Raw genomic sequence first — 26,146 nt, 5'->3', positions numbered from 1 at the left:
AGGCATCCTTAAATTGTAAGCTCCTAAATACACAGATTTTTTTAAACCATTCTTTATCCTGCTGCCATCAAAGCTTGAATTTGGGGAACGGTTTGTTTGATTTTGTTTTCCCATTCCTGAAATTCTTACAAGATCATTCAGATCATATCAGTTGTCTGGCTGTGGCTGGTATTTGCATAAGGAATCTTACATACATGATAACTTGTTTCTGCTCTTTTGGCAGATTGACACACTTCTCTGTGGAATAATATTAAGGAAAAGCAGTATTAGCTTCCACATTTGCTTTGGGTCATAATTTCTTTGTTTAAAGTTTGAAAATCAGACCTCTGTTTATCAAATGTTGATGTGAAGGACATTTTTTAATGCATATATACTTGTGTTCACAGGGGTAGGAAGAGAGCTGGGATGGGGTGAAAAATAGGTGTGGGACATTTTTCTTAATTTTTGAGAAAAGGCACAACACAGTTTTATTGGGTTCAACTTACAAGTAGCAAGGCGGACTGCACAGGCAAGGCAAAGCATACCAACAAGGATACAGCTTCCGACAACCTGTATCCTGCCTGAAAACCCATGGCCTGTCATGGCTGCTGTGGGTTACCTTGGAAGGTGGAAAGCAGTGACTACCTTCCAATGGCTTGAACCATTTCTGCAACTGCTGTCCAAACACCAACAAATGTAGCAATGGGTGTCTCACTCATGAGATGGATTGACCCATGCTGCCATACCTCCACGACCCTTTAAGAGGGCTTTGCCTTCCTGTGAGGGATTTTGGAAACCACTTTCACTTAAATCTTACTGGGGGTCCTGCTAGATGCTCCAGACAGCCATAGTTGTGGTACAGGAGCAGCCTGAAGACAAAAATAGAAAGGGTAGATACTAGAGAAAGGTTAGGGATGAGGAAATCTGTTGTGCAATTGTTTGAAATATTCTGTTTTGCAATTTGATAACTATTGTGCAAATTTAAGATATTTTGACTCTTTGCATACATATTCATGTCACAACTGCGTTTCAAGCTCATATCTAGCGTGTTCTCACTTCTGGGAAAGCTATAGCATGCATTTGTTCTGACAACTAAATTGCACAAGTTGCTGAAAGCTGGTTCTGACAGAAGTTGTATTCCCCCTCCCCTGCTCAAACTGTATTCATTGGTAAGGCTTTTTGAAGCATATGATATTCTTTACTAGTTAACATGACCATACAGTAAATAGTTTTGCTTGATATTTTTTTTTACTATGTCTGCTCCTCAGGAGTTCCTCCACACAAGGCTACTTCTATAGAGGACCTTGTAGTAGTGCTACCTCAAAATATATGGGACAACTTGTATAGCAGGTAAGCTGTTGTTTACAAGGTGAAATGAATTGCTTTTGATGCTTGGTCCATACGCTGTACATAAATACAAGAAGTTATTTGTCTATAAAGCCTCTTCACATTTTGATACAGATTTTGCGTTTTATCCAGTAATGGTGGTTTGCTCATGGTATGGTCTAATCCAGCAGAAGCTTCTGTGTACAGAAGGAGAGTGGTTTATCATCATCATCATCATCATCATCATCATCATCTCTTCCCCTCACAGCTCCCATTGCTCCCCAAAATCTGACTCTCCAGAAAAGGGCATGAGGTGATACTGAAGGAAGGGAGAATGGGCAAAATAATATCCCTGCTGGATTAAAGAGCCTTCCAAGAGCAGAATTACACCAGTAAATACCAAGATGAGAGAGAGAAGCTATCTTTAAGGAATAGTTGTGCACAACTAAAATGTGTGTGGCTTATTTTTCAGGGAAGTTGCTCCAATTGATGAAATATTACTTACATAGGAAACTGGTGCTGAACAAATTACAGCATTTATTGTTCAAGCAAAAAACAACTTGGTTCAATGCACAACTTTTGACCCTACTAAAATGACATTTAATATTCTGTGATTGCAGGTATGGTGGAGGACCAGCTGTTAATCATCTCTATGTTTGTCATACCTGTCAAATGGAAACAGAAAAAATAGAGAAAAGAAGGAAGACAGAACTGGAAATGTTTATTCGGGTAATACATTCCTTCTCCCTTGTTAAGTTCTTCTTCTTTAAACTTCATAAAAACAGTGATCCGGAACCTGTGAGTAGAATTTTGCTCACAAGATACTCCCATGGTTTTCTCCAGCAGCCCCTGAGCCTTCTGGAAATCTGGTCTGGCAAGGCATATGCCTTTCTGGGACAGTGTGGCATGAGGCATGGGTGTGCAGAAGGGAGAAAGTGAAAATAATCTGTTCCCCATCTCTTTTCACTGGCAAGATTAAGAGCCCTTCCCCAAATAGAAGGAGCCCATACATTTAAAGACTGCCAGCTCAGGATCCAGTCCAATATTTTTGTACTGAGGAAAAGTTAGCCTTTTATAGTAGTGGATATTATATTTCCATGAAGACTCTTTCATATTCACATAGCATCCACATTGGAGTGTGGGGTAGCAGTGGTGAGATTTCAATATTGGGTCAGGATTCATAGAATGCTTCAGATACAAGCTCATGTGTGCTTTCGTGGTTAAATTGTCAAAAAGTTAATATTTCAGTTGCTTCTCTTGAGAAGGCATCACAATTTAATCAAGTGCTTTAGAGCTTGCTTTGTGTCTCTCAGCTCAACAGAGCCTTCCAAGAGGAGGAGTTTCCATCCATATTCTATTGCATCAGTATGCAGTGGTTCAGAGAATGGGAAGGGTTTGTGAAGGGCAAGGACAGTGGTGAGTAGATTTCAAAATTCTTATCAAGTAGGTAGGACGTACCTTTTATAGCATGCACTTAGAATTTTATCACAGTAATTTACTAATTAAAAAAAAACTTGTCAGAAGGCATATACCAACTCTTATGAAGAGCTTTTAGTATAGGCATCCCCAAACTCGGTCCTCCAGCTGTTTTGGGACTACAGTTCCCATCATCCCTGATCACTGGTCCTGTTAGCTAGGGATGATGGGAGTTGTAGTCCCAAAACAGCTGTAGGGCCGGGTTTGGGGTGCCTGTTTTAGTACCTAAAACAAAACAGAGAATAGGACATAATAGAGCTGTTGGCATGCAACAGCATGTAGGAAGCTACAACACTAGCTAGTTATTAAGGCACCAGAGGAGAATCTGCTTTATTTGCAAGCATGATTCTAGAGATCAGTTCAGAAGACTTCACGACAGTTTTAATGGATAGTTTGCCTGTAAGTATCATCTAAAGTTTTGGGAGATGAATCAGATGTATTTTTAAAGGCTGTTTACAGTGCAGGGTGGTTGCTGTGCCAAAAAAGGAAGCAAAAGCCCATCTGAAGATGGGCAGTTCTTTTGCTCTTGTAGATGAGTTTTTGAATTGTGCTCCTGAATATGCTGGATATGCTGTCTCCTTTACTAATAACTTTTAAGTATGTAATGTTTTGTTAGCTACACCTCCAAAGGAGAAAAAATGGAAAATGAAGAAAGTACTAGAGTAGTTTTCTGAGGTGTTTTTATTTTAAATAGTATCTCTTCATTATTACCTTACATGCTAACATTTTTCTATCACTAGATCCTCCAGGGCCCATTGACAATGCCAAAATTGCTGTCAATAAATGTGGATCTGTAGTTCTGAAACAAGGTATGACTCTATTGATAGACTCTCTTACGCATGCAGTTTTTCTTTTTCTGCTAGTGACTACTTGCGTATCTTTCTACAGTTTTGTTTCTATTTCTGTTCATTTATTGATTAGTCCATTTTAAAAGCTCCTTGCATTACATAAGTTCCCAGGGTAGATGAAACAGATATAGATAAAAAAACAGAAAGTCAATAAAACCTTAGGAGGTATCAAAACTTGGCACTTTTAAAAATGGTTTGTTCCATCATTAAAAACACACTTGCACTGACTTTGAACACATATATGAGGTGTTTTGAGATGTTGTTTCAAGATTACTAGCTTCCATTTAAAACAGCAGTACTGTACTTCAGCTCTCTATATTCTTTTTGTTTTTGCTTTTTTTTACATGACATTTTATGTTGAAGGCAAAAATTAAGGACTATGAAACTTCATATCTAAAAGTCTGTGCAGCATGGATTTACCATCAGTTGCTGTACAAACCTTTGGATAACATGCAGCTTTTTAGTCCACATGATTACTAAGGGGGTGAAGGGTTGAAAACCTTTGAAAATGTGTGGGTAGCTGTTCCAAGATGCTGACTTAAAAATGAGAGAGTGAGAGTGAAGTTTATGCATAGCAGAATTCCTCTATAACATTAAGTCTCCTTGTAAATGTCAAGCCCTTCAAGTTTTATAAAATATTTACTTGTAAGAACAAAATGCCAAAGTATGTGGAATGTAATTGGCTTGAGTTGCATGCACTGTTGCAAAAATTAAAGTAATCTTAAATAGTTGCCCTGATCCAGTTAATGCCATCTGCAGAGTTTGCTGTGCTTGGATTTGGAGCTTGGTATCACTTTTAAGCAGATTGTTTTCAAAAATCATTAGTTGAATATCGGCTTCACCTTCACCGAAATGTTTTTTTAGGAGCTGATTCTGGACAGATTTCTGAAGAAACATGGAATTTTCTACAGTCCATCTATGGGGGAGGACCGGAAATCATCCTGCGACCACCTGTTGCTCAAATTGAACCTGAATCGTTACAAACTGAAGATAAGATTGAGTTAGAAACACGTGGTCTGTAGCCACCAACCCAAGGATAAATTCTAATGAGATAGCATCCAGTTAACAACATACATTCCTAAGATTTTTTTGTCTGTTTTTCTGTTTTATTTTTGTTTTCCCTGTGAGATAACAGGAGGTTGGGCATTATTGTGTCTGTGAAAAACAAATTGAAACTTGTAATATATAAATTCTAAAAATGTTTTAGAACCGATCAGACCTTAGGGTAACTTCCTTGTTCTACATTAACTGTACATATGCAAAGTAGAGATGAAGGATTTAACTGTTCTTTTCAATATCTCTATGAATTTCTAGGCTCTTTCATATCGGGTCTTGTCAAGACAAGATTTAAAGGGTCTTTAACACCACATGGTGGAAAGATGGGATATCAATTTAGCATATATAAAAAATGAAATATAAATATTTTAAGCTGTTGGTGAGATTGTAAAAAAATGGTTCTAACATCCTAAGAAAACTCAGGAAAAGTTATGCTTCACTTTTATTTGCACTGCACTATAGAAAAACATAATGAACTTTGCATTAGATAATTTTCTTATTTGAGTGTATCATATATACTAATGATTCAGATGAAACATTGGTTTTGGTCAGCAGCGTAAGTAACTTCCTACTGTTTAAACTGTCTGATAAGTTGTTGTTGAATGTAAGCTAGTATAATCAATAGTATGTGTAATTAAACAAACTCATAGTCTTTAGGAGTGTGTGTTCTGAGAGCATGAAGTGGGTATGTTAGCAGCTTGCACACCTGAAAATTTTCTAGTCTTTTTTTTTTTAATTAAAAGCATCAATAGTTTAATGTGGAAAAATCTACTGTACAGTTCTGCAATGCTCATTGGCATGATTTATGATGTCAGATGTTGAATGATAACACAAAGCAAGATTGCAAAAGCATTCTAGATTATTCATATTGAAATGTTGAATGTCACCCAAATGTGTTTCTTCCTGAATATTGCTAACGTATAAGCAATATTATTATTTGCCAGTTCAATAAAAACCAATGGTAAAATGATAAAAAGTGCTTGAACTTTAACTTCAAGATATATACTAGGAATATGTATTATAGGTTGCTGCTGTGCTTTAATGTACAATTTCAGAAATGAAAGGGAAAATCCATTTTATAATAATAATAATAATAATAATAATAATAATTTTTTATTTATACCCCGCCCTCCCCAGCCAAGGCCGGGCTCAGAGCGGCTTACAAACAATAATAAAAACAAGAAGAATGATTACAACTTAAAAACAAAAATAAAATACAACATTAAAATAATGGAACATTAAAATATTAAAATGTAGCCTCGTCACAGGAGGAGAAGGAAAAGAAAACAAAAGAGAGAGAGGGAGAGAGAGAGAGAGAGAGAGAGAGGGAGGGAATCAAATTGGCTCCAAGCCAAAGGCCAGGCGGAACAACTCTGTCTTACAGGCCTTGCGGAAAGAAATCAGATCCTGCAGGGCCCTGGTCTCATGAGGCAGAGCGTTCCACCAGGCCGGAGCCAGAGTTGAAAAGGCCCTGGCTCTGGTTGAAGCCAATCTAACTTCCTTAGGGCCTGGGACCACTAGGGTGTTGCTATTTATGGACCTTGAGGCTCTCCGTGGGGCATACCGGGAGAGGCGGTCCCGTAGGTACGAGGGTCCTAGGCCGTGAAGGGCTTTAAAGGTCAAAAGCAGCACCTTAAATCTGACCCTGTACTCCACCGGGAGCCAGTGCAGCTTGAAAAGCACTGGGTGAATATGCTCCCATGGCAGAGACCCCGTGAGGAGCCTCGCTGCAGCATTCTGTACCCGCTGGAGTTTCTGGGACAGCTTCAAGGGCAGCCCCGCATAGAGCGAATTACAGTAGTCAAGCCTGGAGATGACCGTCGCATGGATCACTGTGGCCAAGTCAGGGCGGGAAAGGTAAGGGAGAAATTTTGACTGGAGAAACCTTCAAAAGCATGCTCACCTCTGAGTTAAAATGGTTTACTTATAGTACAAATGGCAGTCCAGAGGATGAAAGTGCAACAATAATTTCATTCTGGTAAATGGAACATCAGAAGCTGCCTTATACTGAGTCAGACCATCTACCTCAGTATTATCTACACTGACCGGCAGCGGCTCTCCAGTCTTACCTAGAAATGCTGAGAATTGAAGCTGGAACCTTCTGCATGCAAAGCAAATGATCTACCATTGAACTGCCTTCACACTAAAAAATAAATAAAATTTATTTGGGAGAACAATGCTAATTGTTCTAATATGAAGCTTTGGATAGGGACTTTGCTCCACTAGTTTATAAAATTACTATTGAAGCACAAGACACCTTGATCCCTGGATAGAAGTAAAATATTAGTGGGGGAAATCCGTTGTTGCTTGCATATCATACTTTTGCTACTAAGACCTCGAGATTCTTCATATGCAAGAGACAAATGAGATCTTGTGCTGTTTAATATTTTTGTGTTAAACAAAAACATTGGCCATTTGCACTGGATCTACCTTGTGCCTGTTTTTTTTTTTTTAAAGAGCAGAGAACACTTCAAGAGCTCGAGTACTTGGAACTGTATTTACAAAGTAATGGCATAGCTGCTGTAAAAGCAGTTTCTCAGCCCTTTAAAATAGTGGCATTTTGGTTTTACAAAATCCTTAGAGGCCAATCTTTTACCACCTAGAAGTATAAGGTCAGTGGCTGATTGGAGTTGGGGGGTTCCACAGTATCTGGAGGGCCACATTCCTCTTGTAAGGTAACTAAATAAGCAAGGACACACAAAGGAAGCAGGAATATACTCTTCTCCATTAATCTTTAGTTCTACCTTGGGATCAAACGACATTTTTTAAAATAAAAAAAACCACTAGTTCTGTCTTCTGAGAGGAGGTGGCAGACTACTTTTTAAAATGTGTATATACAAGTAAGTTTCTGAGTCAGATAACAAGGTTATCGGATGGAGCCTGCAAATAAACGTGTTTAGAACTGAACTGTTGAACATTAAAATTTGCATGCCATTCTGCATATTAATAGAGCTTCTGTGGGGATTCTTGAGACTTTCTGGCAGTGGTGGAAGGTTGCCCGTGTTCTGCTTTATATTTCCCCATATAGATCCATGTGCATCATCTACTTTGTTTGGAAAATACTGTGGGTAGACTAAATCATTTTTCTGCCTTTGGAGAACCCAAACTTTGAGAAACAATTCAGGACAAAATGCCAAGGAACATAATTGACATTTTGGAACTTTTGCAAACAAATATCAACACAAAAGCAGTTTTAATTTTTATAGATGCAGAGAAAGCCTTTGATAATATTTCTTGGAAATTTATGAAGGGAAATTTGGAAGGGATGGGGGTGGGACGGAGATTTGGGAACGGGATTGACACAATTTATTCAGAACAAAAGGCTAAACTGATAGTCAACAATGTGGTTACAGAAGAGTTTAAAATTGAAAAAGGAACACGACAAGGCTGCCCTATTTCCCCGTTGTTATTTATTTCGGTCCTGGAGGTGCTCTTGAATAGAGGAGAGCGGTTGGTTGAAGGAATTCAGGTCGGAGCGAAACAGTACAAACTTAAAGCTTTTGCAGATGATCTAGTTTTGACTTTACAGGAGCCAGAATCTAGTACGAAAAGAGTATTACAAGTGATTCAAGAGTTTGGTCGGGTGGCGGGATTTAAATTAAATAAGCAAAAAACTAAGGTATTGGAAAAAAACTTGACAGTTACAGAGTCAGAAAGGTTTCAGAAAGAGACAGAGTTAAACGTGGTTAAAAAAGTAAAATACCTAGGGGTAAATATAACAGCAAAAAATTTGAGTCTATTTAAGGACAACTATGAGAAATGTTGGTTAGAAATTAAGAGAGACTTAGAAAGTTGGACAAGATTGAAACTTTCCTTGTTAGGCCGAATCGCCGCTATAAAGATGAATGTATTGCCAAAAATGTTTTTGTTTCAAACTTTGCAGATTGTGGACAAAACAGAGTGCTTTCGGAAGTGGCAGAGAGACATTTCCAAATTTGTCTGGCAGGGCAAAAAGCCCAGAATTAAGTTTAAGATATTAACTGATGCGAAAGAAAGAGGGGGCTTTGCCCTGCCAGACCTAAGGTTGTACTATGAATCAGCAGCTTTCTGCTGGCTAAAAGATTGGCTGCTTCTCGAAAACACTGATGTATTAGATTTGGAAGGTTTTAATAATGCTTTTGGTTGGCATGCATATTTATGGTATGACAAGGTCAAGATTAATAAGACTTTCAAGAACCATATTGTCAGAAAAGCAGTGTTTAATGTCTGGACAAAATACAAAGACTTACTGGAAAATAAAACAAAATACAAAGACTTACTGGAAAATAAAACTCCAAGGTGGCTTTCACCATTGGAAGCTAAGGCCCTGAAAAGACTCAATATGGAGGCCAATTGGCCGAAGTATTGGGAAATATTAGAAAAAGATGGAGATAACTGGAAATTGCAGAGTCAGGAGAAAATGAAAGACAAAGTGCGAGACTGGTTACACTATGCTCAGATTAAAGAAGTTTTTAAACTTGACAAAAAGTTAGGATTCCAGGTGGAAAAATCGAAGTTAGAAACGGAATTGTTAGAGCCCAAGACTAAGGTACTTTCAAAAATGTATAACTTGCTGTTAAAATGGAATACACAAGATGAAACAGTCAAACCGGCTATGATAAAGTGGGCACAGGACATTGGATACAACATCATGTTTGAGGACTGGGAGAGGTTGTGGACTACTGGGCTGAATTTCACTGCATGTAATGCTTTGAAAGAAAATGTTATGAAAATGATATATAGATGGTATATGACCCCAGTCAAACTTGCAAAAATATACCACTTGTCTGATAACAAATGTTGGAAATGTAAAGAAAATGAAGGAACATTCTTTCACATCTGGTGGACTTGCCCTAGAGTGAAGGCTTTCTGGGAAATGATATATAATGAGCTGAAAAAGGTATTCAAGTTTACCTTTCCTAAGAAACCAGAGGCCTTCCTTCTGGGTATTGTCGGCCAGAAGGTGCTAAAGAAGGACCGAACATTTTTTATGTACGCAACAACAGCAGCAAGGATACTTGCCGCTAAGCATTGGAAAACCCAAGATTTACCCACACTGGAAGAATGGCAGACGCAACTGATAGACTATATGGAACTGGCTGAGATGACTGGCAGAATCCAAGACCTGGGAGAAGAGACGGTGGAAGAAGATTGGAAAAAATTCAAGATTTATCTACAAAAATATTGTAAATTGTATGAATGTTAAGAAGGATGCTAGAGTACAAACAACTTGGCACCATTAAGCTAGATGAAGTGAAATATGAAGATGAGCTAAATTTAAGAAAAGATAAATTTTTGGAAACTTTAGGTTATATTTAAATTTTTAAGATTTGAATAAAGGATATCTAAAATTAGAGATATAACATTGGAAAATTAGATAATAAGAAATAGAAATAAGGGGATAAATTTGCTGGAAAAATTTTATAGTCAGGAACGCAGGAGCGGGAGATGTGAGGGAGTCCAAAGAAGTTAAGAAAATCATGTTAAGAGATGTGTTATATTGTATTGTTTATTGGTATTGTAACTAAAAATAAAAACTGTTAATGAAAAAAAAAAAAAAACTTTGAGAAACAAGACTCTTGACTTTCCCATTTATCTTCATTTGTATCATAGTCTCATCTTAATTCTAGCTTCTTTGTCATTACGGTGTAAAGTTAGGACATATTTTTTATCAAGAGGTTCTCTTGTTGCACTTGGAAACTTCATACCTTCTCTTTAGATCCCCCAAGATTTTTGTGTGTGAAAGTTAGTACACATTCATAAGCACCACGCACGTTTTACTTAAAAACAAAGGTTCTGGTCCACAGAACGTATGTTAGCCTTTATGGCTATAGAAAAAAATGTAGAAATAGCCTTTGCCAGTTGCAAATACTATGACTACAGTGGTGCCCCGCAAGACGAATGCCTCGCAAGACGGAAAACTCGCTAGATGAAAGAGTTTTCCATTTTGGAGGTGCTTCGCAAAACGAATTTCCTATGGGCTTGCTTCGCAAGACAAAAATATCTTGCGAGTTCCTGCAGGGTTTTTTTCCTCCCCCCCCCCCCTTTTCTAAGCCGCTTATCCGCTAAACCGCTAATCCGCTAAGCCATCAATGGGCTTGCTTCGCAAGACGAAAAAACCGCTAGACGAAGAGACTCACGGAACGGATTCTTTTCGTCTTGCGAGGCACCACTGTATTTGCAAAACCTAGTTGCCTTATCTAATGTTGATAGTAATTTGTGTATGTACCCAAATGCTTTGTGTGTAAGTAATTCATGAAGCCAGAAGCATTTGCTTAAATAAATGGCTTCATAAATCTTTTAGGCTTGATAAAATGAAATTTGAGAAGTGCTTGCTATTTTTAAATATGACCAAAAAAAAAAAAAAAAAAAGGAGATTGAGGATTATTGGGTTATCTGTGCATCATACAATGTGTGAAGATTTAATTTCTCAGGAAAATTAATTCCTTATTTGGCTTAACCTATTCTACCTTAACCTATTTTACCTATTCTGGGTGCATTTCTGTATAATATGGTATTTCAAATCCAGATGTCCTTGTTGCCATAGCAACACATCCCTCTCCTTTCTCCCCTTGACTTTCAAATAGTAGATCAAACAAACTGAAATATTGCACAGACTGATGTTTTTACTTGTGTGTCTCCTTCATCCTAGCCAGGGCCAAGTATCTACAAAAACAGGCACAAGATTTTTGATCAAATCCTATTACCAAGCCTACTCTTTAATGCTTGCTAAAATTCTAATTGCTGTTTCATTCTGTGGGTTAAACAGTGACTATGAATCAAAATTTGAATTGAAACTTTGATCTATCGCTTAAAAGTATCCTTTGATTTTTGACAGTGTATCAGAGTTAATTTTGTATTTAGTGAACTAAGAAAAAGTTGTAATGCATACTTTTTATGGACTTTAAAGTAGAATTGGTTTAGGTAGATGTTACTATTGAATGAGAACACAGACCAAATACAAGAGACTAAAATGATGTCAGAATGGTTGATTGTAAGCATCAAAGCTTCTATTAAATAGTTTCATGACACAAGCTTTCATCAGCATCCAAACATAGCAATTTACATTTTCAACCTGCAATTATGTGTTTGAAGTCACGGAACCCCAAATGCTAGGTTTTTCATTTATGTAGCAGTATATTTGGTGGTGGTGGGAAGAGTTGTATGGCTCACACAGTACCACACTTCTGCCATTTTAAAGGCCACTTCAATAGCTTCATTTCAGACAAATAAATACAAACAATGAAGTTCCTTAGTAAAGAGGCAATCTGAAGAGAGGAAGAGAGTAAACAAATTGATGCAAAGTGTAGATACATATTCTAACTAAATGTCCCAACAGATGCCTTGCTCTCTATTGCCCAGTAATATCTAATCTATATTAAATAAATTAAAGTGATATAGTATTATTGTAGTGTGAGGTTTTTCCCTACAAAAGCAGCAGCGAAACAAGTGTTACAGGGTCACTGTTTATTTTTTAATCATGAGCTATTTGAAGTAGACGCTATCCAATAAAACCATTCTGCTAGCGCGAGAACTTTTAGCTGTACAGTATAATGGAACTTCCCTGCCTTCTCTCCTCTTCTCTCCTGCACACCCCCTAAATCTGCTCTGGAGGGTTGGGAGACACCCCCCCCAGGAGATATTTAATGAACAGTCATGGGGGTCATAGAGAGGAGGTGGGGAAGTTTTATCAAACAGCAAAGTTCTTGCAGTAGCGGAGCTATTTAGCTGGATACTGCCTAGTATGTCTAGTTCTACTCTCAGTGACCATCTGTTCTAATTAAAACCAGAAAACTTCATAAGTGAGGAAAGCAACAGCGGAACAGCACTAGAGTTGCATTGACACCCTTTTTGTTGATAGGTCTGTATTTAACAACTGAATTAACTGTAAAATTCAATGGTTGTTTTTCTGGAAATGTTATATTAACAAATCCTGAAAAACAGATGTTTAATTTTAATTTTTACCGTTTCTAAGTATGGGAAAAAAATATTGGAAGAGGGTATCCTACTGCAACAGGATGCATAGCTAGATCTATGTGAACAGTGAAAAGTAGCTGAAATGGTAGCAACCCATGCAAAAGGTGCATGTGTATGGTTCCAGGTTAGAGGTCCTGCCTCACTTTCAGGCTGATTGGATCAATAATGCTACTTTGGGAATGATGATGTATAACTTAATAGTGAGGCCTACTAATTTTATGGTGAAACAAATTACACACCTGAGGTGCTTGGCAGGCAGGTGTTCAACAGCTTAAACTTTTACAGTATATAAATACAGTTTTGGGAAAAGCTTCACCATAGTAGTATTTTGTGACAGGTACTCCCAGCACTCCCTCAATACTCAAAATGTGCCACTGGGCCAGAAAGATTGGTGACCCCTGTACACCACCATTGACTGGCAATGGCTTAGTCAACTGAACATGAAACTCTTGAGGTTGTGGGTTCAAGCCCCACATTTAGCAAAAGATTCCTGCAATGCAAGGGGTTGGACAACATGTATTGGGAAGTTTTTGTTTGATATTTTACTGTTTTATATACCGTATTTTTCCATCTATAGGACACCCCCGTGTATAAGACCTCCCCCTATTTTTGGGGACTCAATTTTAAGAAAATGAGGGGAGATGGCCAAAGTTGTTGAGCCTCTCCCTCCAGGCAGCTGTGGGCAGAAAACACTCCCTAGATCGTTTAGGGGAATTTGCTCTCCCACCAGCCATCCGGTGGGTGGGAGCGCAAGCTCCCCCGATGCCGCCATGTGCGGGAAACGACCCAGGGAGCACCCCCACACAAAGCGGCATCAGGGAAGTTGCGCTCCTGCCAATGAGCTGGCTGGTGGTGCGCAGCTTCGCCCTCCCACACAGCTGCGGGCAGGAAACAACCCTGAGATGATTCCCCACTTGCTGTGGCATCGGGGAAGCCGTTTTCCTGCCAACCGGATGGGTGGCGGCACCCCGCCTCTCCCTCCCCCCAATGCCACTATCTGTGTATTGGACGACCCCCGTTTTTTGACATGATTTTTGAGTCAAAAAGCCTCGTCCAATACACAGAAAAATATGGTATGTTGTAAGCCACCCAGAGTGGCTGGGGAAACCCAGCCAGATGGATGGGGTATAAATATTAGAATAATAATTATTATTATTAATAATATTAATTAATGACCCTTGTGCTCCCTTCCAGCTCCACAATTCTATGATTCTATACCATGTGGCAATATTTCCTCTGTTTGGGGGCAAAACTTTTTTCCCCAACTTGCAGACACCGAGTACTTTAAACCCGGACTTTCATAATCTTATGCTGCAGAGTGCACTCCCCCCCTACCGATAAGAGCCGGTTAATCGGGACAAACTAGTTAATATCTAACTTTGGAATAATACGACGAGCATCATCCCATCACCATAGTGGCAACTTTCCCTGTTATTACGGAGCTATCCAAAACAGGCATTTCTCTTAAATCAACGGGTGATTTCCAGTTGTGCATGCCTGAATGAGCAACCAGATGTTTCCTTGTGGCAACAGAGACTTCAGGTTCAACGAAGACCAACTGGAAGTGGCTCATGGGCAGGGGTGCCAACTTGAATAAAATATTGGGGGTGGGGAGAAAAGCCCCGTCCCACTGGACTGGGTGCGCGCACACTATTTGAATGGCAATGCCTATTATATTTCGGCTCCTATGTCAATAGGAGACGCCTCTGCCCCATTTTCGTCAACTCCCCCCCCCATCCCATCCCCCACCTGATGGCAGGAAGCCCCCCAAGAGAGACTTCTGGTGGGCACAGAACTGCGGATCGGTGGGAGGATTCTCGCCCCAATAATCTGTCATTTTGGGGTGCTTCCAGATTTTGGGGGGTTTACTAATACTGAAAAAAAGGCCACTGGCAAGAGTTACGAAGAGCCCCAACTGCTCAACCCGCCGGCTCCAGGGCGGCTCCGTCCCGAGCCTCTTTCCCGCCTCCGTCGCCTCCCTGCGTTTACCAGCAGGCGGAGCTGCAGGGAGCGGCCCCCACTCGCGGGCTGCGCAGGGAATGGGGCTGGGGGGGGGAGGGAGGCGGGAGAGGGAGGGAGACAGGGAAGGAAGCGGAAGCGGAGCCGCCGCCGCGCGGCGCTGAAGGGAGTCAAGCGGCCGTTGGGTAGTGGGGGGGGGGGCGGATGAGCGAGCGGGCGCTGACGTCTGATGCGGCTGCCTCTGAGAGGGACCGAAGTGAACAAGAAGCCGCTGCTTCGGTCCCACCGCGCTGAGTTTCGCGTCTCTCAGCAACCAGGTCAGGCCGCCTCCCTCGGGGCGAGCGGGCGCGGGGGGGTGAAACTGGTGAGGCGGAGAGACCCGGATGGTGCAGCGGGTGAGGGGAGGGGGCCGGGGGAAGGAGCGCAGAAAGGGAGAGAGCGCGAACAAGAGGAGGAGGAGGAGGGGGGAGGTATTATATCCCCATGTGACCTGCGCGTGCGGGAGCAGGAGGGGGGAGAGGAGGAGGCTCGCGCGCCTCGTTCGAATCCCAGCTGCTGAACCGAAAGGTGCGTCGTGCGCGTGCGCGGCGACGTAACCGCTCCTTTCCCTCAGCCATTGACCATTTTACTCTCCCTCCTCTCTGTCCGTCCGCCCTCCCATTTTCCACGTGCGCGGGGGAGCGCGCACGGCGTACTGCGGGCGCTGTTGTGTATATACAGTATATCTGGGACACGCGGACACGTGCGCGACGCTTCCGCCATGTTGGGGCTCGCAGGAGGCAGGGGGAGGGGTGTGCGCGCGCGTTGAGGTGGGAGTTCTCGCGAGGTCAGCCCTAGTTCCCGTGGGAGCTGGCCGGAGGCAGGATGGCGGCGCTGCGCTGAGAGTGATGGGTAATAATGGTAACGGGCAACCGGGAAGCGAGGTGGGTGGGAGGGGGAGAGAGAGAGGGAGGGGGCGGCGCGCCGTGAGCTCCTTTAGGCCCGGCCTCTTTAAGTCCGACGACGCGCGTGGGGGCGGGGCTGAACGTCACGGGGAGTTAGACCTGCGAGAGTTTTGTGCGCGTCGGGCTCCTCCCCTCCCCCCTGCGCTTTCCCCACAGTCGAAACTGCCGCTCCGTGGCGCCCCCCCCCCGTCGCCGCATCTCAGGTTCTCACCAGAGGTTCCCACATAGTCTTGAGGGCGCCCCCATGTCATCTTTTTATTGATGCTCCTTGGGTCAGCCCACTTGGCTCCTCAGCCCTTTAAAACCGTTTCATGGAACCTCTTCCCGCAAAGTTCGACCACCTCCAATGCCCACCTTTGGTTCAAAATACCTTAGTCAGGGCCACATGGCTACTTCCGACTTGCCTTAGTTGAGTATCTTATAGTTTTGGATGTTCTGTGCTAAAGGACTTGTAACTGATGCGATCAGCCTGCAAGGCAAGTTCCTTAAGATAACTAGACCCAGCAAAATAAACATCATGCAATAGCCCTAATTTGGAGCCCTGTTTGCCAATCCTGTTCTCTGCTGCACTGCCTCACAAGTTTGGTTATCAAACTTTTTTTTTTAAGCCCATAAGGTATTCTAGAAAAAGCAAAGGTAAGCAGGCTGGCAGAGTACATTATTGTTAGTTTCTGAAAGCATATTTTGCACCACTTGCTGTTGACTGCTGAGCAGGATATTATCCACGGTAGATTTTATGTAGAAAACGATGGGAGCCTGTGGCCCTCCAGATGTTACTGTGTTACAACACCCTGGCCATGCTGATTGAGCCTGATCTGAGTCTAGGAACATCTGCAGAGCCACATGGTTCTACTTGTAGTCACCATTTCCTTTGATGAAATGGGCTTTTGCTTGCAAAGTACATGCTGCAATATATTTACAAATCTTTGCCTTAGGTACTGCTTGTGCAGGGTTGTGCATTCCTCTGTAAACTTGCACAGTCAACCTGGTTTGTCCTGGATTGTTTGAATCTCCTTTTCTCTTTGGCGATCCCTCGTAAGATTACCTTCCATGAACTCCTCAGCCCTTTAAAACCGTTTCATGGAACCTCTTCCCGCAAAGTAAGATTACCTTCCATGAACACGGTCTTAACGGTGAGTTCGTAAGTGATTGTGGAGGTCAATTCTGGATCCACATGTCCTTCCACTTCCTCTTAGCACATCTCCCTTTCGTCTTGAGTTCAAGCTCAAGCATCTTCAAAGTCCAATACACCTTTTGGTAAAGGCTGTTCTCCAGTTGGAGCTCTGGCAGGCCAGTGTTTCCCAGTTGTTTGTGTTTATACTACATTTTTTTAGATTTGCCTTGAGAGAGTCCTAAAACCTATTTTGTTGACCCCCAGCATTACACTTTCCGTTTTTAAGCACTATCCCCCCCCAATCGCATAACAAGTTTTAATGTGAGTCTGTTACAAGATCATTTGTATTATCTTGCAGTTTTGAGATCTTTGTTTCCTGGTATTGGGATTTTACCTCTGACAAGCAAAATATGCCTAGTATAATTTTATATAAAGTTTGTGAGGGAAGTTCAAAACAATGCATTTTCTCTTTGCAATTTGTTTTAACTATCACACATGTTTCATATTAGTTGCAAATTAGGTATTTTGAGGACTGGATTTTAGTAGCACATTTTTTTTTGTTCATTTTGAATTTGTAGATTGCATTCCTTTTACAGTAACTTTATTAGCAAGTATCCTTAACTGCAGTTCTATTTCTGCTGTTTATGGGTGATCTCAAATTAAGATTATGACTTGGTTGGCTACAACTGTGCCTGCAATTATATGAATAATTCTGGTTTTGTTATTTTTTACAGAAATAGTTGAAATTATTGAAAAAGTTGGTGACCCAACTAGAGAAGAAAGAAACGAGTGCAGGCACCCCCAACCTTCGGCCCTCCAGATGTTTTGGACTACAATTCCCATCATCCCTGACCACTGGTCCTGTTAGCTAGGGATCATGGGAGTTGTAGGCCAAAACATCTGGAGGGCCAAAGGTTGGGGGTGCCTGATACAGTGGAATGCTGAGAATGCTAGAGTTCTAAAAGCTAGCCAAATTCTCTAAATAAGTGTCATACAGTGTTGGTATGCTAACTTAAGTTTGACCCACAAACACAGTATTGTCCTAGATGTGTTTTTTCTTTGCAAACACACATTTGCACCTTGCAGAATAGGGGAAGGAATTTGAGAGGGAAGATGGTGTTAAGTATCTCATTCCCCTACTTCTTCAGTCCAATTTGCTCTTTTCTCACTCTTTTTCTGTGGAAGAGTGGATCTTTAGGAGCCAATGGAAGGTTACATACAAATGCATATAATAATTCGTATATTTCTTAACCCAGGTTCACTGAAAAATGCTTGGATTGGTGGTGGTTAGGCTTGAATTCCTACAAGATATTTTTGCTTTCTTTATTTCACTTTGTACTGTAGAAAAGCACTTTGTAGCTCTCATTGTATAATTTTCATAAACAAGTTATTGTACTCTATCCTAAGTAGTTATTTGTTGCTGCAGCAGTTCTTGGCCTTGGCTATTGCATTGTTCTCTCAACTTTTTATAGCTTGTGTATTTAATGGGAGCTACTCCCAAGTAACTGTACTTAGGATTTCAGCCTTCAGAAAACATATATAGGTCTCCAGAGTCTCAGCTAATATTAAGAAGTTTGATATTAAAGTATCTTAAAAGATGTCAATAATGTACAGGATCAGGTTTAAGGTGCTGGTTTTAACCTTCAAAGCCCTATACGGCCTAGGGCCCTCGTACCTACGGGACCGCCTCTCCTGGTATGCCCCACAGAGGAACTTACAGTCTTCAAATAAAAACACCTTGAAGGTCCCAGGCCACAGAGAGGTTAAGCTGGCCTCAACTAGAGCCAGGGCTTTTTCGGCTGCGGCTCCAACCTGGTGGAACGCTCTGTCACAAGAGACAAGGGCCCTGCAGGACTTGACATCTTTCCGCAGGGCCTGCAAGACAGAGCTGTTCCACCTGGCCTTTGGTCAGGGCGCAGCCTGACTCCCTCCTTTGGCAATCTTTACAAAACTTTAGTTTATGGTTGCCATCAATTTTGATTTTAATTAATTTTTATAATGTTTTTATAATGTTGAACTGTTTTAGTGTTGTTAGCCGCCCTGAGCCCGGCTTCGGCTGGGGAGGGCGGGATATAAATAAAATTTATTATTATTATTATTATTATTATTATTAATAATAATAAAATGGCAATGTGTTCCCTTGCTATATTGTTCTAACATAACACAAAGCCATGGTTTGTTTAACAGACCACGAGTTAGCTATGAATTGTCTCACAGGTGATCAGACAAGTCCTAACTTATTTCTCCCAAGTTTGTTTTGTTTTCCAGCTGCTGTTGCTTCATGTTTCATTAGCATCTAGGATGGGGGTTACAAAAAAAAAAAGTTTAAGGAAAGGTGCCAGATTCACATGTAAGCCTAATTAAAATAAATCAAGGTTTCTAACATAAAGAAGTGATAGTTAAGGTTCTAGGTCTGAACAATCAAACAAGCCATGGCTTAGTGTTATGATCATAGCTAGCTGCCTTGGTTTCCTTTTTGGCAAAATGTAGGAAATAATAATGTGTGAACCAGACCTATGTGTAGTGTGCTAGGGATGGTGCAATAATTTTTTGTTTGTTTTGGGAAAATGCGCAAAATATTTCCTAGGCAAAGCTTAACAACAAAATTATCATTAAAATAGCACAGTGTGCATGTTAGGTGTGTAATTAAGCAGCTGGTATATATTACCCAGAGTCCTCTTTGGATAACCAAGAAGGTTCTTGCAGTATGCCTTGACAAGCTGGACAGACTTCTAGCTTATCAACTGTGTATGTTTACCTATTTTACACATTTTTAACATTGCATGAAGTTAGTAAGATGGCGAGCTATCATTCCCCCATGCTTAAATTTTATATTTTAATGTCATTTCTATAATTTAATCATGTTTTCAGAACTAGATTTAATGCACAGTTACCTCCTAATAGAAAGCATTTTATTTTACATGACCCATATATTCAGAAATAGCTGGTTATTTTTTGCGCAGGCTAACTATGATTTTAATTTAACATTTCAAGCGTATAGTAATATCCTATTAGAGTGGCCTTTCACAATTGTGTAGCAATATTGGTTATACATGTAAGCTATTTCATATATATATATATATATGTGTGTGTGTGTGTGTGTGTGTGTGTGTGCGCGCGCGCGCCCATCTCACTTAAGAGGCCGAGGGCCAGCGCTGTCCGGAGACACTTCCGGGTCACGTGGCCAGCGTGACAAAGCTGCATCTGGTGAGCCAGCGCAGCACACGGAAACGCCGTTTACCTTCCCGCCAGTAAGCGGTCCCTATTTATCTACTTGCACCCGGGGGTGCTTTCGAACTGCTAGGTTGGCAGGCGCTGGGACCGAATAACGGGAGCGCACCCCGCCGCAGGGATTCGAACCGCCGACCTTTCGATCGGCAAGCCCTAGGCGCTGAGGCTTTTACCCACAGCGCCACCTGCGTCCCTGTGTGTATATATATGTATGTGTGTATATATATATATGTTTTTAAGTTGCCATTCCTACTATTATAGCCTGTCTTGTTTTCTTACTTTTGGCATGAAACTTTCTCAATATGTGTTCAAATAATAAAAATAAATAAATCCATAAGCTACAATGCAACATAAAAGTTATTTCAAGGTTCAGAAAACAGAGCTGCAACCCTATACTGTACTGTACTGTACTATACTATACTATACTATACTATACTATACTATAGTTCCTCACCCTTGTATTGGGTTTCATTGCTGTGTTGAGAACTTATTGTGGCCAAACTGATTACAGCATCAATAGAGGTCACTCCTCTATATTGACATCATTTGAGTATAACTTGGATTGGTGTTAATATTGGATAAGCTCAAAGGACTGACAAACAATTGGATATCCCAATCTATGAAACAAGCCAACAGTTTGGGTGACTTGTTCCTCATTTTGATTCTTACCTTAATAGATGGAAGACAGTACTACTAATAGCTATGACTTCCCATAATTTAATGTGGCATTATTTTATATTCTTTTGGGTTTAGATTATTATTTGGAAATCTAAGAAATTGTTATGGGCACCACAGAATACCCATTTCACAGAAGAATTAACTTTCCCATAAGCCAGCAAAAATCCTACACTCCCCTAAAACAAATACAGCAGACCCCGCCCCCGAATAAAATGTATGCAAAACATTCACAAAATCACAGAAAATCCAAACAGCTTACTATTTTTTCTGTGTTGTTTTTTTAATATATTAGTGTTGATGTGTGCAGTGTTATGTGTCTAAGGGTACTATGGTGCCCCTGGGTGCCACTTTGAAAGTTAAGACCAACACTTTGAATTGAATTCTGGAACATACCAGGAACTAGTAGAATTCTTTCAATACAGATGAGATATGATCTCTTTTAAGAGTCTAGTTGTGGTTCCTGAAGCAACTCAAGTAGCATGTACATTTAAAGCCTGTTGTAGTAATCTATCATAGAAGTTACCAGGGTTATGGATAACATTTGGCTTCATGTGATGTGAGATACACCTTTACAACTATCTTTTTAAAATAGGCAGTCATCTGAGAAATAATTTCTCTAGCTCCCTCATATGGCAGTGGTACTTTGGGCTCTGTAAAGATTCCTATTCATTTCCAGCACCTATTACTTCATATGAGGATTAGGAGATGTCACTTACTATTTGCAAGTGTCCTTTCAAGGTGGAGTGACAGTTTCAAAACAGGGCGGTCCCCCATACCTCCCCATTCAGCTTCTTCATACTTGTTTGGAGGAGTGCCTCATGTGACCAATGGAAGGCTTATACTGTATTGCATTTGTGAGGAATGTTGCTAACAGCTATTTGATAAATGTTTACATTTGTATTTGGGGAAATACAAAGCAAAACAAAGAATAGCCAGTTTGTTATGATAACATTGCTGATAGTGATACATAAGTTTAAAAAAATCATAAATGCCCACTGAATCTCACAAAGGCATGAAAATGTAACTAATAAATACTTAGATGTTTTGTAAGATCAAATGAGTTACTATTCAATCTCTGGCAAAAGAGGCTGGAATGGAATTAAACTCTAGTTCTACTTTTAAAGTGTGTGGAATTTGGATGTTTGATTTCTTATGTTGGTTATTTCCCCCCTTCCTTCTCTCACATTTAGAATGTATGACACAAAACTACCTTTTGGAATAGAGAACTTCCATAGGGTGAGCATATTTTAGAAAAAAAATCCCCCAGGCAATCTAAGGAGTACTAGCTACATATTGCCAGAATGTGACTAATCCCAACCCACCATTATTTCTGTATAAACCTGTCTTGCCCAGCAGTGGGTACAAAAGTGATGCACTTAGGTTCCTGATCCAAAAAAACCATCCATTGACAGTTCACAACTTATTTCCTCATCTGACTTGGTGTAAAAATGTAGCTATCAAGTTTCTGCCAGCAACTGTTTTGCACATTACTTCCAGGAGAATATTGTAGACTCTTGCTCTTGAAGGTGATGAAGCAAACCTTACTTTATCTATACTCTACTTCGAATACTGCATATTGATGAAGGATATTAAATGAATTGGGAGGTTAAAAAATCACATGACTTTCAAGAACTGTAGCTCATTATTTCCAAACTTACACAGTTCTAGTGCGCACTGTGTACTTAGGTAGCCCCACACTGGCTTAGTTCTTGCCATAGCCCTGTCCTGGCATGGCACAAATTTTTGGCGTTTGTGCTACCTGTGGTATGTCTGATAAAAGCAGGAAGTTGGTTAGTCATTGTTTTGACTATGCTGAATACTGAAAAGAGGAGAAAGCCTACACGTTATTGGGGTGAATATATTGGAACTAGCAATACGAGGAATGCAGTGTTCTGTGACTTACAGTGGTACCTCGAGTTACGAACGCCTCAGGTTACAAATGCCTCAGGTTACAAACTCGGCTAACCTGGAAGAGTTACCTCAAGTTGAGAACTTTGCCCCAGGATGAGAACGGAAATCGTGTGCCAGCAGCGCAGCAGCAGCAAGAGGCCTCATTAGCGTAAGCACGCCTCTAGTTAAGAACAGTTTCAGGTCTTAACCTTAACAGTTTCAGGTCTTAACAGACCTCTGGAACGAATTAAGTTCATAACTAGAGGCACCACTGTATTTATTTTAACTGTAGGTAGCATGGAGGCACCCTTTGCTAATTGGTGGTAAGGAAAACAGAATCAAAACAATCCATTTATGGACATGTGAAAAAATAATGCTTCCTCCTCAACTACCAAATCTGTGATTTATGTATATTTCACACCACTTAGGAAATGATAGTATCTTTGGGAATGGTCATATGATAGTGAGAGGCTTTCTCTCTCTAATGAGGCTACTTATTAGAGGAATTGCAGAGAATTTTTGTGTCCTTGCTAAAGATATTGCTAGAGATATTGCTTTTCTGTTTGTGTGAGAGTCTGAGAGGCCAAATGCCATGTTTTTCTCCTGTAGTGAGAGGTTTTTGTTAGTTTAAGACTATAATAAATGTAATAGGGAGGTAAAAATACTGTGTTTTGGTGAATTGAACAAGTTCACAATAGGAAAAACAATGTGTGTACAGTGGTACCTTGGGTTACATACGCTTCAGGTTACACACTCCGCTAACCCAGAAATAGTGCTTCAGGTTAAGAACTTTGCTTCAAGATAGGAACAGAAATCGGGCTCCGGTGGCGTGGCGGCAGCAGGAAACCCCATACTTAAATTGGTGCTTCAGGTTAAGAACAGTTTCAGGTTAAGTACGGACCTCTGGAACGAATTAAGTACTTAACCTGAGGTATCACTGTGTTATATATATATATATATATATATATATATATATATATATATATATATATATATCCCCATACCCCCACACACTTACCAAGTGTCCATGCTAACTGATTGCTGTAACAATTAAAGCATGATTGTGATAACATAGAGCACTGCTTTTCAACTAGTGGATTATGTCAACTAGATTATCCACCTGCATTTGATGTCTTAATGAATACCATCCTAAACTGTTAGAAGGCATTCTGTGCCACATGTGCCACTTGAGCCTTCAGTGAAAATGATGGTTCTAGTAGCAACCTCAGCCTTGGTCCTTGGTCATTCTAAGGCAGTGGTGAATCCCACTCATCTAAGCTGAGGAACATCTTACAAACTGTGCCAGTTTTGTCTGGATTGAATCTCAGTTTGTTTGCCCCCACCCATTCTATTTCTGCATCCAGACAGTGATCTATTCCCACCAGGCTCTGAAGAGAATGTCAAATGGAGCTTTGTGTCATTTCCAAATGGATGACAATACACTCCAACTCCTTTAACTACTTCACTTAGCAGATTCAAATAGGTATTTAACATCATGGGGATAAGATGAAAACTTGTGGGGTAAAGCAGAAATCCCATGGGACCACATTTTGGAATTGGCCCTGTAGGTAAGTGTCTACACCATCATAAAAAAGTCGTTGTCCCTCCTACTCTTTTTTAACCTACATTCTTTGCAAACAGGAAAGAGTGAATACTTTGAAGGTTGTCATATGCCATGCCATATGGACAGTAAATACACTGACTTTTTCTTAATTCTGTTGTCTCTTTCCTACAGTATCCTTGTTAAAAGAAATGTAAATTGCTTGAAAATGATGTCTGGCATGCATCATGGACATTAGCAATGGTGACTATTAAGCTTAGTGGAGCTACACTGGAATTCCTCAAAGCTCAGAAGAGAAGTTCATATTCTATTCATTTTTGCAATGGTAGGAAATAATTGAAATATATTTGTTTAAAATTATTGTGGTTTCTTGTATCATTAAATATTTTAAATGCTATTGTAATTATTCTAATGACCAGTTAGATTTACTCTGAAGTCCATGTAAACACCATTTTGTGATAGGATATATATATACACCTGTCAACTTACATATACACACAGGTCCTGCTATCCAAATGCATGTTATACAAAAATTCACTTATCCAAACACAAGCAATTACTATCCAAAACTTGCTGTACATATTGCAGAATCAGATATCCAAACAGCCGGACCTGCATGCAAGACTGTAAGCAGTCTTAAACAAGATTAACTTTTTGCATTTTGCTGGTCCTCAAGCCATTTCAGCAGAAACCATGGTGGGAAGGAGGGAGGGGGAGAGCTCAGACAAATAAGAGAGCATTTTTTCCCTTCCTTGTTTGCATTTTGCAAGATTCAGAATGTTTTCCTGGGTTTCCCCACGTTTTCTTGTCATTTTGGGCTCAAAATTCAGTGGTTGGGGACACATTAGAAACTGTTGCATAGGAATCAATTAACTATGCGAACGCTCACCTAACAAACAATTTCCTGAGAACGCATTATGTTCAGGTAGTGAAATCTGCATGTATAAAAAATGAATGAATATTTAGTATTATGAATTACTTTCTATACGGATGAATCTTTTGAAGTCTGAAACCAGACACCCAGGGATGTGATACATCCTCTAGTACAGGCATGTCCAACTCCCAAGAGACTGTGATCTATTCACAGTATAAAAAAACCTGGCAGTGATCTACCTGTTGTCATTGGAGGGAGGAAGAGCGTGCGTGGGTGGATTGCCCAGAGTTGTTGAGCTTTTTAGGGGGAGGATTGCACAGAGTTTTTTAGCTTTCCCCTGTAACTTTTTGTACACGATAAGGCTCCCAGGATCAGCCAGCCAGAGATCTACTGGTTGGACATCCCTGCTCTAGTGAATATTTCTAATTATGATATTTTATAATTAGACATTTTGTCTTGTTTTTAGGTTGTAGTTTTGTTTTATTTTGTGGTATCTTGATTTCTGTAAACTGTCTTTTGTACAGTGGTGCCTCGCAAGATGAAAAGAATCCGTTCCGCGAGTCTCTTCATCTTGCGGTTTTTTCATCTTGCGAAGCAACCCTATTAGCGGATTAGCGCTATTAGCGGCTAAGCGGCTATTAGCAGCTTAGAAAAAGGGGGGGGGGAGCGAAAAAAATCGCAAGACTCGCAAGACGTTTTCGTCTTGCGAAGCGCCTCGAAAAACGGAAAACCCTTTCGTCTAGCGGGTTTTTCGTCTTGCAAGGCATTCGTCTTGCGGGGCACCACTGTACATTTGTGGAAAAGTAGTGTATAAATGGGTCCACTGAAAAACAAGTAGAATATTGGCATGCTCAGGGGAACCATGCAGAACTAAGGGGCAGAAAATTCCAACCCCATGCTCAGAAACCATTGGAAATTGAGTACAGTAAATTATCAGAGATCGCAAAGAAAGGAATATACGATAACAACAAGAAGAGAAAGAAAGTAATAAAGGACTATCTGGATTGAACTGGATAGAACTGTCTAATTAAAGCAGTCATATAAGTGATGTTTGGACTCGTTCGGAGTTTTGGACTCATGCGGAGCTTGATGTATGGGTACCCCAACAAAATTTAAAATTTGGCTGTATAATTTGGAACTAATGTGATTTGGATGATGTGATGTGATTGGCCTGTTAATAAAAATTAATTTTTTTTAAAAAAAGGAAATTGAGTACAGTAATATCTCCGTGAATGTCCGCCCCGTCGACCATCC

The 26,146-nt window shown here is 40.4% G+C and overlaps 2 protein-coding genes across 12 annotated transcripts in view; both read left to right on the top strand.

The window, feature by feature from the left end:
• Nucleotides 1–5,661, top strand: part of USP33 (ubiquitin specific peptidase 33) — a 31,158-nt gene extending 25,497 nt beyond the window's left edge. For all 5 annotated transcript variants that reach the window (XM_079981948.1, XM_079981947.1, XM_079981945.1 and 2 more), the window contains 5 exons: nucleotides 1,248–1,329; nucleotides 1,926–2,034; nucleotides 2,619–2,721; nucleotides 3,522–3,590; nucleotides 4,494–5,661. In XM_079981948.1, the coding sequence (XP_079838074.1) occupies nucleotides 1,248–1,329; nucleotides 1,926–2,034; nucleotides 2,619–2,721; nucleotides 3,522–3,590; nucleotides 4,494–4,651 (521 nt within the window). In that variant the 3' untranslated portion in view covers nucleotides 4,652–5,661. The remainder of the gene's footprint in view (nucleotides 1–1,247; nucleotides 1,330–1,925; nucleotides 2,035–2,618; nucleotides 2,722–3,521; nucleotides 3,591–4,493) is intronic.
• Nucleotides 5,662–14,731: 9,070 nt separating this feature from the next.
• Nucleotides 14,732–26,146, top strand: part of ZZZ3 (zinc finger ZZ-type containing 3) — a 42,796-nt gene continuing 31,381 nt past the window's right edge. For 2 of the 7 annotated variants that reach the window (XM_079982571.1, XM_079982570.1), the window contains exons 1-2: nucleotides 14,732–14,917; nucleotides 24,193–24,343. The gene's annotated coding sequence lies outside the window, so the exon portion shown is untranslated. Of the gene's footprint in view, nucleotides 14,918–15,345; nucleotides 15,492–24,192; nucleotides 24,344–26,146 lie in introns of those variants that run through there. The other 5 variants (XM_079982569.1, XM_079982565.1, XM_079982566.1 and 2 more) reach the window with 4 other exon arrangements.

This window comes from Podarcis cretensis (assembly GCF_951804945.1).
Source record: "Podarcis cretensis genome assembly, chromosome: 6".
Lineage (NCBI taxonomy): Eukaryota > Metazoa > Chordata > Lepidosauria > Squamata > Lacertidae > Podarcis > Podarcis cretensis.
Note: the sequence above shows the minus strand (reverse complement) of the source record. Positions and strands in the feature narration are given on the sequence as shown.